The 12,647-nt window shown below is 38.7% G+C and overlaps 1 protein-coding gene across 3 annotated transcripts; it reads right to left on the reverse strand.

Moving 5' to 3' along the window:
* Window positions 1-948: 948 nt before the first annotated feature.
* Window positions 949-11,289, reverse strand: ncapg (non-SMC condensin I complex, subunit G). Of its 3 annotated transcripts, none has more exons than XM_023799201.2 (22): window positions 11,183-11,289; window positions 10,617-10,784; window positions 9,956-10,171; window positions 9,619-9,847; window positions 9,236-9,381; window positions 9,061-9,145; window positions 8,324-8,516; window positions 7,718-7,867; window positions 7,379-7,519; window positions 6,661-6,784; window positions 6,481-6,570; window positions 6,087-6,266; window positions 5,231-5,341; window positions 4,872-4,991; window positions 4,521-4,763; window positions 3,480-3,661; window positions 3,216-3,387; window positions 2,864-3,034; window positions 2,602-2,734; window positions 2,327-2,386; window positions 1,919-1,982; window positions 949-1,499 (listed from the first exon to the last, which is right to left on the reverse strand). In XM_023799201.2, exons 2-22 carry the CDS (start codon window positions 10,722-10,724, stop codon window positions 1,379-1,381), a joined length of 3,039 nt encoding a protein of 1,012 aa, XP_023654969.2. In that variant the 5' UTR covers window positions 10,725-10,784; window positions 11,183-11,289; the 3' UTR covers window positions 949-1,378. The 3 variants fall into 3 exon arrangements, with proteins under 3 accessions (XP_023654969.2, XP_023654970.2, XP_072563853.1); XM_023799202.2 differs by having other exon boundaries at window positions 11,196-11,252; XM_072707752.1 differs by lacking the exon at window positions 1,919-1,982.
* Between the last annotated feature and the right edge of the window lie 1,358 nt (window positions 11,290-12,647).

A 12,647-nucleotide genomic window follows, 5' to 3' on the forward strand; every position in this document is an offset into this window, starting at 1 on the left:
GCCTGGATGAGATAAGTCTATCACAATGATTCTGTTCTAGTTCAGGAGAACTTTTGTGTAGATCTTATTGTCAGATATTGACAATGACTTAAAATTTTAGTTTACTTAATTTTGTTTTATTTTATCGTAATCTGAATGTAACTTGTTTAAAATGTAATTAGGTGGTAAATGTAGGATCGTCAAAGGTCATAGCTATTAGAAAAGTGATTTTGTAGCTGCTGATTTTGCTACATGAACATCAGGGTTTCATGATCACTTTATGCCTTAAGTGGTCTAAATGACAGCAATCTGATTTAAATAATCTGAACATGTGCTGGGCAAGGCCCCATGACTCTTCTGTTTTGAACTGAGTTCTTGTGCAATAAAATAAGGACTGAATGATTAGCAATAATGCATGTTGAGTGCTAGTTCATTCTGAAATTTTAAATATTGGATTCAGTTATTTTTGAGCCCTGGTTTTTCTGATGTAGGGATATCGTGCAGGACGTTCATGAGGCAGAAGACATACATTACACTTCATGGGATGCCAGTCCATCACAAGGTACCACACGTTATAGCCATTTCTGACAGAAAATGAACACAATGCTGATTAAATTCAGAACCCTGGATTTGAGACCACAGTTCTATGCCTCTAGCTTCCTGAATCCTTTAAATTTAATGGTGTCCAAGGAACGCAAATGACGTATAAATAAAACTCTGCATTCTCAGTGTGCATTGGGTTTTACTGAAATGTCATTAAATTCATCAACAGCATCCAAGACATGGCCTTAAATGTACCCCAGTAAAGTCTCAAAGATCTTAAATGGGAAAACCACAAGAAAATACAAGACTTTTTAAAAAAATGCTGTATTCAACTATTAAGACACAATTAGGCCTAAATATGCAACCGATTTCTATTGTACACAGGTTTAGTCTGGAAAGTGTTTTTTAAAAATTGGTGTTACCATATACCGCACATTAAAATGAAATTTTATTTGAAGTGAAATTAGTTTACTTCAAGGACAGTTTAATACATGGAAAGATGTGATTACAGGTTCAATGCAATTCTTCCACAGAACATTCAGTAAGATTGAATATTGAGTCAATCTATCAAATCCAGAACTGGGCTGCTGTTTCAGCTGTGCTCATTCTCCAATTCTAATGCAACCTTATGGGGAGATTAAATTTGCATTAAAATATATTATGTAATTTACCACATGCAATGATTTGTTCTGAATGACATGTTTTATACACACCTTTAATAGAAACTTGTATAAAAAATAAAAAAAAACTAGTAAAATAAGCTTCTCAAAAATCATTACTGAATTGTGTTAAAATGAGCACTCTTTATTAAACTTGAAGGATGTATAAAACATAATGGCATCTTTCACTCTAGATATCAGTTTGCTTCTCTGTTCATCAGGACGCTTAGGTCCATTTTGGTTTTTTCCATTGCTGCCATCTTTGCCCGACGAGATGCCCGGGGGGCTGCAGCTGCCTCTGGTATCTTCTCCCCATCACTGGAAATGTAGAGCACACAAGAACAAGCTATTCTGTTTTGCAAGCATAACTTCACACACACACACACCACCTGATAACACTCTGCAGTAGAGCTGCTTCATTATGGCAAAAATTATAAGTAATATTACTTTGGTCTATCTGGAAATATGCATTTATTAAACTTAAAGTAAATCCACTTAGACTTAACTTGAAATATAATGCAAGTGAGAAGCAAATATAAAGGAGATGGAAAGGGCTGCACTCAATTTATAACAGGACAATCGTTTTCTTGTTTTCGTGATGATGCTGAATTTGGAAGCCGAAATCAGTTGAAATTAAAGTTTGATTATAGCTGGGCTGACTGGGCAATTAATCATTATTACATTTTTAAATTGTAGCCTAAATATGACTAGAAAGACTAAATGCAGAGCAGCCAAACCTGTCCGATGTCTCCTTCACGTTACTTCCTTTCTTTGCTGTTTTGGCAGTGGTAGTCCGTCGTCCTAAAATAGAATCGTCCACAAATTTAAAAACTGTGGGTCATGGCTTTTCACCCAGGGTTACAGGATTCTTAAACCAAATGTTTAAGTGTACTATGCTTAATCTTATGTTAATATTATTTACAACTGGCAATAATTAAAAGGCTGAAATATACATTATAAAACAACCTAACAAGAGCTCTGTAAATAAAGGACAATAATCTTTCAAGAAACTTATGTATCAAATATTTTTGCAGACCATGGAACGGATCAGTTTTTTTTTTAAAAAAAACATTGTCTCAATTTTCCTCTATATAGCCTAAATGGCTCAAGGAAGAAATATTTAACATCTACAATAAAATCCATACCTCTTTTTGGTCGTTTAGTGGACTTTGTTTCCTCTTCACAATTTTCAGCCTCTGCAAGGACTGTATGAAGCGTTAAACCTTTGCTTAGCTTACAAAAGGAAAAAATACTGCTGCTCAACACAATGGTGAATCACTGCTACTTTTTTCCTTTTCCACATACTAGACAAAATACTTTGACAGGAGTATTATGCTCATTAGTAGGCATATTAAAGGATTTTTCAGCTAAATAATTTTGCCACGACTAATATACACAGAAAACTGAAATGAGATATAACCTTGATTGGTGTCATCTGGTGTGTGAACTTTGGACAGCTCATCCTGAGTCACTGAAGTCTTGCCCTTAGATCCTCCATTAAGTTGGCATATGACTTTTTCAATTGCCCTCAGACATACTTTGTCCTTTACGTTCTATACAGAGGAATGGGAAACAAGTTGTAAATCAAATGCAAATGCATAAATACACCAAATTCAAATTGAACTGACCTGTCAAAACTAAATTAAGTACATTTAATGAGACCATTAATGCAGAGCTATAACCTGGCAGACTTCATCCAGAAGCAGCTGCAGGTCCTTCTTTGACGTGCAGTCCTCCGTGCTCAGCTCCAGAGTGGTAAGACACTTTGCATATAACCGCCCCTCAGGTGCGGTGGGGTCCTTCAAAATTTCATTGCAGAGACGGACTGCCAAGCAGTCATGGACCGAGATATCCTTGAGATGAGGGGGGGGGGAAAAAAAAATGTTGGGATGAAGACAAAGCAATCTGACAATACCTCAGTCCCTACGGCTACAGCACATCATTTAAATGAACAGCATTCATCTACATCTCAGACATTTTGGCATGTCAAAACGAACGCTATTAAATCATTAATGAGACTGTCTAAGGACTCACTTGAAAATTAGAGCTTCTGTTGGGATTAATTAAAGCACTGGGTCTCGTCAGTTCAATGAAAAGTTCGGCTACATTCGAGACGTCCACTTCAGCTAAGGGTGATGTGGCAGGAGCATTTAACAGAGTCTGCAAAGTTGGCAGGAAACTTTCCTCAAGGCACTCTTGATGGGATCTAATGAATAATAAAAATGCAGTTTGAAGTTCAGCACACCTAATATTACTGCTCCAAGCATATTCAGCTCATGTGCAGAGATTAGCCCCTACCTGCTATCACGGGAGTACACCTGGAAAAAGACCCCCAGGCAGTGACGAAGACGGGTGTCATCCTCGGTGACAGGGTTGTACCACAGGAGGACGAGCCGGGACAGAAGCTTCATGCTGGAGAGCCTTCCACAATACATGAGTTTGGCCAGACCTTCTGCAGCCTCTGTTCTGAGCTCTGGTATCTTAATAATAGAAATAATAATAAAACAAGAAATCAACATGGCTCAACAAGTCAGGGAGTAACATCACACAAAATTCACAGTTCGGTACGTGTTGCGGGTTTGGATTCACAGTTTGGTGCTAAATAAAAGCATCTGTTAGGTTATTTGCAAACTGTACACATAAATAGGTCTATGTAAAATAGATTGAAAAATGAACGTCAGTCTATCCATCCATTTTCTATACCTGCTTGTCCTATTCAGGGTCTCAGCATAATCATAATGAACTAAATCCTCTCTGAATCCCATGCTCTCTACCATCTAGTGCGATTGCATATTTGTGGAGATGTGGGATAATAGTCGACAGTATTGGTCTATTAACTACACTCTTCAGCATTACTGTTCTTTATTGGGAAACCAAAATGTTCCAAAAAAAGGTGATTATGACTGCATTAACCATAATTAGCTTAATATTTTCCATTTTGAACATCTGCATCTACTTGTGAATGCATTCTGCTTATTGAATACTTTTATTCACTTAATTTCATTGTGTACCGAACTGAAAATGATGGATGAAATGGTATGAGACAATTGCAGTCCAAGTAATGCATAATATTCACAAAATATACAGCTTGCCCTAACTTTAAACAGAATAATAATTTTGTGATTTACATGTGTTAGTGTAAATTGAGAAACGAAAAATGACTTTTCTAATCATCCCATGGGGATAAATAAAGTGATTTGAATTTAGTTAACATTAGTGACAATGAGAGCTTAAGCAGCTACACCCGATTGGGGGGGGGGGGACGACACCAAATTGTGGAATGTTTATATCACAGCATTATACCCTTATACAAAAGCAATTCATAGTAACATGAAATACCTCGCTGTCAAGAAACTCAGAGAACATCAGGAGAATGCTCTGGATTGTGTCTTGCTCATCATCGCTTTCTTTCACATCATCCCCCGTTTTTTCTTTTTCAGCATCACCGTCTTCAGAACCAGAATCGTCTGCTGGGGTACGAGGGGACTTTTGCCTGACTATCTCCAGGCCATTGAGCAGCAGTTGGTCGATTACAGCTCTCAGAGCACTTATTCTGATCTTTGGCTCATCCAGCTGCGCGATCTGGGGGGTGAATCGCAAATGTTTCTTTTAAATCAAAATGAGGTGAAGAAGAAAAAAAATCCAATTTCACGAAACCTTCATTTACTTGTGTGTATATTTTCGCTATACCTGCAGCAGAAGGACCAGATGCCGATTCGCAAGATCCTTGCTGTGGAGAGCACAGGTTCCCAGGCAGATAACAGCCATGTTGCGCACTGCAGAAGAGGCGCAGGCAATGCCTGGCAAGATCTAGAACAACAAATGTAAGATGGATCCATTTTTTAGTGCATAAGCCCAATCATTCATATGGGACTTAGACTTCTTTACAAATGCACGTTACAAGTGACAGCAATTGAAAACTTGAAATACAATATTAATATTATGATATATTCAAAATACATAAGCAGTATATATGATTTTCATCTTTTATTCTTAGCTGGCTGAATAAGTATAGAGATCCCCTCAATCCCTCAAAGCACCAGACATACCAAGGATTCAAGGATGCCATTCATTGTGGGCCCAATGCCTTTCTTAATTGACATCTGCTTCAGGAGCTCAGCACACATTGTCAGGCATTTCAACAAGGTCTCTGGGTCATTCTTAAAAAGGGACAAAATAATACTGTTAATTTCCAGACTTCCATTTCAGCTACGTACTAGTGTAGACATTATTGTGTAGTATAGACAGTATTAACATCTGTAGTGTTTAAAGAAACTCTGAGACTGTAACCTTCATATTTCTTTCGGATTCCTGCTCATATCCTAAAGTCAGAGAGGAATACACTTCATGTTCTGAAAGCAGACGCTATAAGCAAAAAGGTCACTGAAGATGGGACAAGGTGACTCAGCTTTGTTTGTCAAATCCATGCATGTGGAAATGCCTTCATTTAACACCAAGTACAGCACAGTATCAAGAAAGCTGCAGCCAATGTACGCATTTCCTTCCAACAATATAGTACAATATAGGTGATTAATTCTCCGGCAATTCGTCTGAAAGCACTGCATTTGTGTGCATTCTCCAAAGTGCACTAAGGTTTTAAAAGGCTGCCGAATGACTGCCATAAAACTGAAGCGCAGCATTTTTCCACAACTAGCTGCTAACATTTTAATCCCATCCAAGAGAATAAACTTTTTTTAAGTTTTAGTGGTTTGTGGTTACATGTCAGTCTTTTTGAGAATTATGATTTGCCATCTCCTCTTGACCTCTTGTAGCATTAATGAGGGCTAAAACTTTAAATTAGTATTCAAGAATAGTTCAGAATCCTGCAGAAACACACCAAGGAAAATACATAAATGGTCTCAGCAATTGAAAGAACAAAAAAAGGCCACGTGTTGTTAGGTTTACCTTCTCCACGCGAACTTCTTTCACCTCTGGCAGCTCTGCTTCTTTCATTAGCTGATTCTTCAGGTTTTCTAGCTCAGTGATTGAATCCTTCAGTTCTGAAGCGCGGCTGAATTCTTGAGAAGCAATGCATTCCTCAAGTGCCTGTTTGGCTTCAAAAATCTTAACCTTGACCTCTGCAAGCTAATTGATGTGAAGGGAAAAAAAACACTAATCATGTATTCAGCCTTACATTCATTGTTTGTGAATGACAGTTCATTTTAGAAGTTAGTTACATGCAATGATACTGATGAAATAATGGTTATAACCAGTACCACCATAAAAACATCACAAATTACAGCAGGATGTTTTATTTTGATCGTTTCTGGCAAGAAGAATATAAATGTAAGATACTCACCCTAACTTGCCTTCTCCTGATTTCGTTTTCATCAACAGCACTACTGACTGGCACAATTGGTTCACGAACATCAGAGATTATTTCTGCAACCTATTTTTTTTTTGTATACACACAAAAAATGTAAATCAGTTTATTCGCCATTAGAAGAAATGTCACCGGATTAAATAAAATTTAACTTACAACTTGTATCCTTTTCTCATCATCGTTAAGGACAGTGACCAGCTTTTCCACCAGCAGAGACACAAGAGAGGTGGGAGTGTTTGGTAGGACAAGCATCTCCTGCAACACAGCCATCACCCTCTTCCTGGAACATAATCACAATTCACAGTCATCATATAGTATTATATTACACTCTCACTATATACCAATAAAGTTAGTGGGTGATATGGGAAAAATTCCCCATTCTTTTCAGGCGGAATCACGATTCACAATCTTATCACGATTCTTTCATATTGGTTTTTAAGACTATTTTGCAAGTTACTGAACAGTAATCGTGTTGGTTTGGGAAAATCCAACCAAGTTCCATATTACTGATGTCCAACTCTTTTTAGAGATCAACTCCTCCATGTCTTCCATGCCGCTACATTGCCATATAAGGACTGTGCAGCGTGCTGTGCGTTGCATGTTGGGGCTGAGGGCGCAGAAGGGAGAGAGGAAGAAATCCTAGGAACTACCTGCTGTTTGCCATTATCGGTTTATTGGTGTGTCGAAACATATTTGGCTGACAAAACAACTTTAGATATATGTATAATGCAACTGATTGTGCACAGCAGTACAATACTTTCTAACAATATTATAATCGTTAATATAATAAAATCATGCACTCCTACAATAAAGTGCTCAAAATTTTTGTATCAGTACCCAAAACAAAATGGGGGGGGGGGGGCATTAATCTCACCTTCCACCTTCTTCAGCTGTATCCAGGCAGCCCACTAACATGATCAGCTGCTGACCTATGAACTCCTTTGTCATGACCACCTCTACCTGGGAAAAATTCGCCCTGTTTTCTTCACTCAGCATCGGGATGCTCTTCAAGTACCTGAAACAATGTTGGTGCATCAGTTTAACATACATGAGCTGCAAATCTATCTGCAAGAAACTGTCCCTTTACAAGACATGCCACATTTTGGATCCCTGCTTGGAAAATTCCAAAAAGGGGACGCTAGTGTCTCATTATTATTGCTGCTTACTAGTCATTTTTCAATAAACTGAATCCAAATGACATAAAAGTGTTTACCCATAAAGGTATTCTGCAAAGATGGCGGCCTCAGGGAGCAGCTGCTCCAGCATCTCCTCCCCCTCGTCTCCTTTGGACTTGGTGAATTCACACAGCGCCCTCCAGTACAGAACGTTCTCACAAGTGAGCGTTTCCACTGGCATCAGTTTCCTGAAACAATATGTTTAATTAACCAAAAAACTAGAAATTAATTAGGCTTGGGTGAATATTAGCATAACTTACCAAATTTGTGCCTGCTTTTATATTATAACTCCTACTCAAACTATAATTAATTAGACACAAACCCTTTGAAAGTGAAGGATTGGGGGAGGGTAGGAATCATTGTCATGTAAAATATTTTATATTAATGCATTATATTAAAAGAATGATAAAAGGCAATGTTTAGACAAATACTAATAAGAGTCACAAATTTCTTAGCAGTTCGTGATCCGGGAAGGCATCTTCATAATACAAGGCGAGAGCTATAGAAGACAGAAGTTACTGCAGACCACATTTTTGCTCTCTGCCAGACAGTCCACATTTTGGCTTGGGAGCAAAAACATGGACTGTCTGGCAGTCCCCAAGGACTGGATTGGGAAACACTGATGTAGACCTAACTGTCAATACCTGTTGTCAAGGTTGATGCGGCCCTGCATCAGGTCTCCAGGTGACGACAGACTGAAGATGCAGTTGAGGGCTGAAACGGCCACCTCGGGACAGTCCTCCACATCCAGCCTGTGCAGCAGCTCCAGCACGTCGCCCTGCAGAAGCCGGAGCCAGGCCGGCAGCAGCTTCTGCTGCACGACCTCCTTCACCGCTTCTGCAAACAAGAGCCACCAGCACGACACACAGCCAGGTCACGTCTGATTCTCCACTTCCCACTGAGGATGATGGGTCAGATTCTACCTAGTGAAAATTCTATGACCACTAGGGGTATAATGACTCTCCAAATCCACAGCTCGGTTCAGACCTTGATTTTTGAGCTGCAGTTTGGTTCATACCTCTCTTTTTTTTTTGGGGGGGGGGGGGGGGGGGAGGGGGGGGGTTAATAAAGAAAACATAAGGTTTGTATAACAATACATTAAGCCAACAACACTCATACTTTGATGGAATTAATTTTAAAATAGTGCATTACAACTTAATTATGCAAAAAACTAATGTTCTAGCTATACCACTATACTCATATTGATGACGATATGAATGTTCATAATCATGATGAAATATTTTAGTGATATATCACCCAGCCTTGTTGTTAATTATTCCAATCTAACTTACTGTATGATATACTAAGAGACAAGAAAATGCTCGAAGTATACAGCGTATTTTGCACAACCTAAATGAGAAAAAAAGATAATTAACTCTACCTGACACATCGTTAAGCCCCTGCCGCAGGAGATTGACTCGCTGTGCGATGGACAGAGCTCTTACGTGCACCTTTTCAGCAAGGACCTATGGCAAAGGTATTTTGAAATAAAGATGCAGTCGCTCATATGGTTTTCAAAGGGATCGCTCCATATGATGGTCATCTGGAAGAACTACCTGGAACGCCAGCTTTCTCACGGCCTCCTTCACGTCTCTGGTTCGCCGCAGAATTTTGGCAAGGGTCTGAGCACAAGGAGCTATGCAAGAAAGCACCGCCCGTCTCACTTCAGGGTTAGTGTCATTGTCAAGAATCATGATGTAGGCTTTGGAAAAAAATGAAAACAACACTTAGATGAGTATAAAGGCGGCACATGAAAACTGTAAAAAATAAAGGTACATGTCTACCATTTGCAGCAATCACATGCTCTCTATAAAATGAGTCTAAATGCAATGATTCAGCTAACAGGGCGAACAGGTGCTTCTTTCAGTGCTTTTATCAGACAGTGTTATTGTTGCACTTCACAGCCACCTGGCCGCAAGCTAAAGTTGCTTAGAGCTACCTTTTATAGTGGGACATTCTTCATTCTCAGGCTCCTGCAATCGTGCCATGGCCAGAGCAGCCTGGATTCTGACGTTGGGGAATTTGTCAGTTACTCGGATCAACATCGCCTCGTGTATGCGATCGAAGAGGTCGTCGTCAATCTGGGCATTCTCAGCCATGCTCCCCAGCAGTTTGTTAATGAGATGACAAACACGAAAGCGCACCCCATGGCTGTTGGCATTGTGAGACTGAAAGGCAAGTATGAGGTCATTGTCAGCTATAAGGAAAGTACTAAAAATGCATATAAAATGTTACATCTAATTTCCAAAGTTTACATTATAGAGATCTTTCAATACCTTCAGCAGAAAATTAAACAGAAAATTTAAAAAAATATTTTCTTCCTCCTCTTCATCATCCTCCTCGGCCTCATTGTCCACCGGAACCTCAAAACTTGTAGCAAACTTGGCCACAAATTCAATAACGTTCTCGACGGCAGGTTCTCTTTTGTAGACAATCATGGCATACTTCAGGTAATGAACAAACTGCTCGTGGAAGAGGGTTTTGTCCTCAAGCTGAAAGGAAAATAAAAGCTTAACATTTTTCTCAGGGTAAACCTAATCGCCGTTTTATTAAAATTAACGATTACGAATAACAAGTAACAAGGTCGAGACCCCTGAGATCATGTATTGGACACGCGGGTATAGAAAATTGATGGACAGAAGGAATACTAGTATAATCAATGTAAAATTCAAGTAGCCATATTCAGGGTTGCTAACGTTGTCAGCTGCTTGGCGTGAGATTTTCAATTTCAGACAATTCTCCACACACATACAATGTATGTAAGTTTTATTACCATGAAAATAATCTGTACGATTGGCAAGCTACCCCAACGCTTTTGATGTAACAAATTTTAGGTGTATAATGGAATAACATAGATAAATAACACAGATTAGATACGCCAGATGCATGAGAGTTGGCAGCCCTGCTTATTAAATAGTGGATGACAGAGTGGATCACCTTGTTGTATCTGTTCTTCAAAGCGACCACGAGTTTGGCTTTATTGCTGTGGCTTTTCTGCGCCCTCAGAAACGCCTCCTTAATCTCTAGCTCCGCGTCGGCCGTCATCTTCCCCTCTGGGAGTTTGAATCGCGTCACGAACAGATAATACTGTCAAAGTTTCCGTGCCTGGTTAAACAACCAAAGAGCAACGTATTAAAACCGTATTATCGTCACAAATACGATCAGAGGAAACAACTAGACACAGACAAAAAAAAAAGCGGTGTAAATTAACAGGACAGCATCAATCAAGTAGTAAATATGCATATTTAAATGGGTACACGCGAAATTAGCTTAACGCCAAACGATTTACTCTGAAATACTGAAAATCATATTACAACGAACAGTACTAGTAAATGGTTACCCAACTCCACAGCCAGCAAGTATATAGTTAACGGCCAACGTCTTCGCGAAATTTAGAACAAAAAAATGTGCAACATAAAGGATAAACACGTATATTACAAATCCACAATACGTTACAAACCGAGTATCAATAATGGAATGACGAAAAACCATGCAATATTTACCGAGAAGTCTTACTTCTGGTTGACTAAGCAAACGGTCTGTATTTCCAAAGTGTTTTGACGAACCGCGCCAGTTTTGAAATGTATTCTCGCGAGAACTCTCGCGATAGTTCCCCTCCTCGCTCTCGCATTCTCTCGCTCGTTCTCTTTCAATGCATAAAAACGGCGTGCAGGGTGTAACGAGGAAGTATCTGTCGAATTATAAATTACACATTCCGTATTGACGTAAACGTAATTGTCATTTTTGGTATTTGCAAGAAATAGAGTGTACCACGCGCATAATTTCATTGCAAGATAGTAAATTTGATAGTAACATGAACTATAACTGAAGTAAATACCGATAAGGACGAATAAACTTATGAATGAAATTCAGTCCTAGTAGTGGCGTAGCTGCTATTCCGTTAATAAGAAGGGTACATAGTTGGGCAGGTTTCATAGAACATAGAATAGCTTCAGTGGGTACAGTGGGAAATTCTAAGCTGTTAATGGTGCGTTGAAAAACAGTGTTTTCTAAGAAAGTGTAATGAATGAACACATTGACACAAAAATGCATAAACATTGCCATTTCACATTTGACTGAAACATGTCCCCATACACTGGGCTACCAGGAGTATTATTATTGGCTATCAAATGTGGCAATTAGATTAAAATAATTAGTTTTGTATAATACAGTTTCAATTCCAATTTTAACTCCAATTTCATTATGTACTGAAGGAGATGCCCCCTCATCCCCGCCCCCCACCCCAGTGTCTGTATTGTAGCAACATGGCACTTTAGTGAGGGCTGGTCTTATGTTAATTAGCAGCTCACTTTTTCGAACCCCCTCCGTTATAAAAAAATTAATGTATTTGTTGGTTTATACAATAGCGATATAGCAACACCACTAGATTATCAGCAATACTGCAATACCATTAGTTTAACTGTTAAAGGCCCCTATATTTGCAGTACAAATTTCTTTAGATGGATTTAACACAAAAACTGGCACGTCGTTGTGCTTATACATTAAAGTAGTACGTTAAAACCACTGTATCCAGAGGCTGAGTTCCCAAGGTAGACACTTGTGGTTGGGTAGGACAGTGAAAAATATAAATGATTACTGATCATTTATCATTTCTGTAAGTAAAACATAATGCAGCCTATGTAGCTGATAGTTTTTATGTAGGCTATAGTATATATGTACAGTACTTGACTGTTTGAAAGAATATTTTCCTTGGTGTGTTCTGGTCGTTTGTGAGTGACCGGTAGTAATTATACTATATATATATATATATATATATATATGTAGCCTATATATATATATATATATACATATATTTTACATGACCACCTAGATTAGCCTACATTGCATTTTCCGTGATTGGGCTTTTGGGTGCTGAATGCGCGTAAGGCAATGCTGTGTTTTTGTTTCTATAGCCTACTTTCTGTTTTGCTTGTTATTTTATTTATTTATTAGCAGAAGAGCAGCGCT

The sequence above is a fragment of the Paramormyrops kingsleyae genome, chromosome 25, assembly GCF_048594095.1.
Source record: "Paramormyrops kingsleyae isolate MSU_618 chromosome 25, PKINGS_0.4, whole genome shotgun sequence".
Taxonomy (NCBI): domain Eukaryota; kingdom Metazoa; phylum Chordata; class Actinopteri; order Osteoglossiformes; family Mormyridae; genus Paramormyrops; species Paramormyrops kingsleyae.

What these genes read in the sequence shown, in the direction of transcription:
- ncapg (XM_023799201.2), bottom strand. Translation starts at nt 10,724, where the DNA reads ATGACGGCCGACGCGGAGCTAGAGATTAAGGAGGCGTTTCTGAGGGCG. An exon ending in GGGGCTTAACGATGTGTCAG is followed by an intron (nt 8,517 to 9,060) that starts GTAGAGTTAATT and finishes TCTTGTTTGCAG; the next exon opens with AAGCGGTGAAGGAGGTCGTG. An exon ending in ACAGAAGCTCTAATTTTCAA is followed by an intron (nt 3,035 to 3,215) that starts GTGAGTCCTTAG and finishes CCTCATCTCAAG; the next exon opens with GATATCTCGGTCCATGACTG.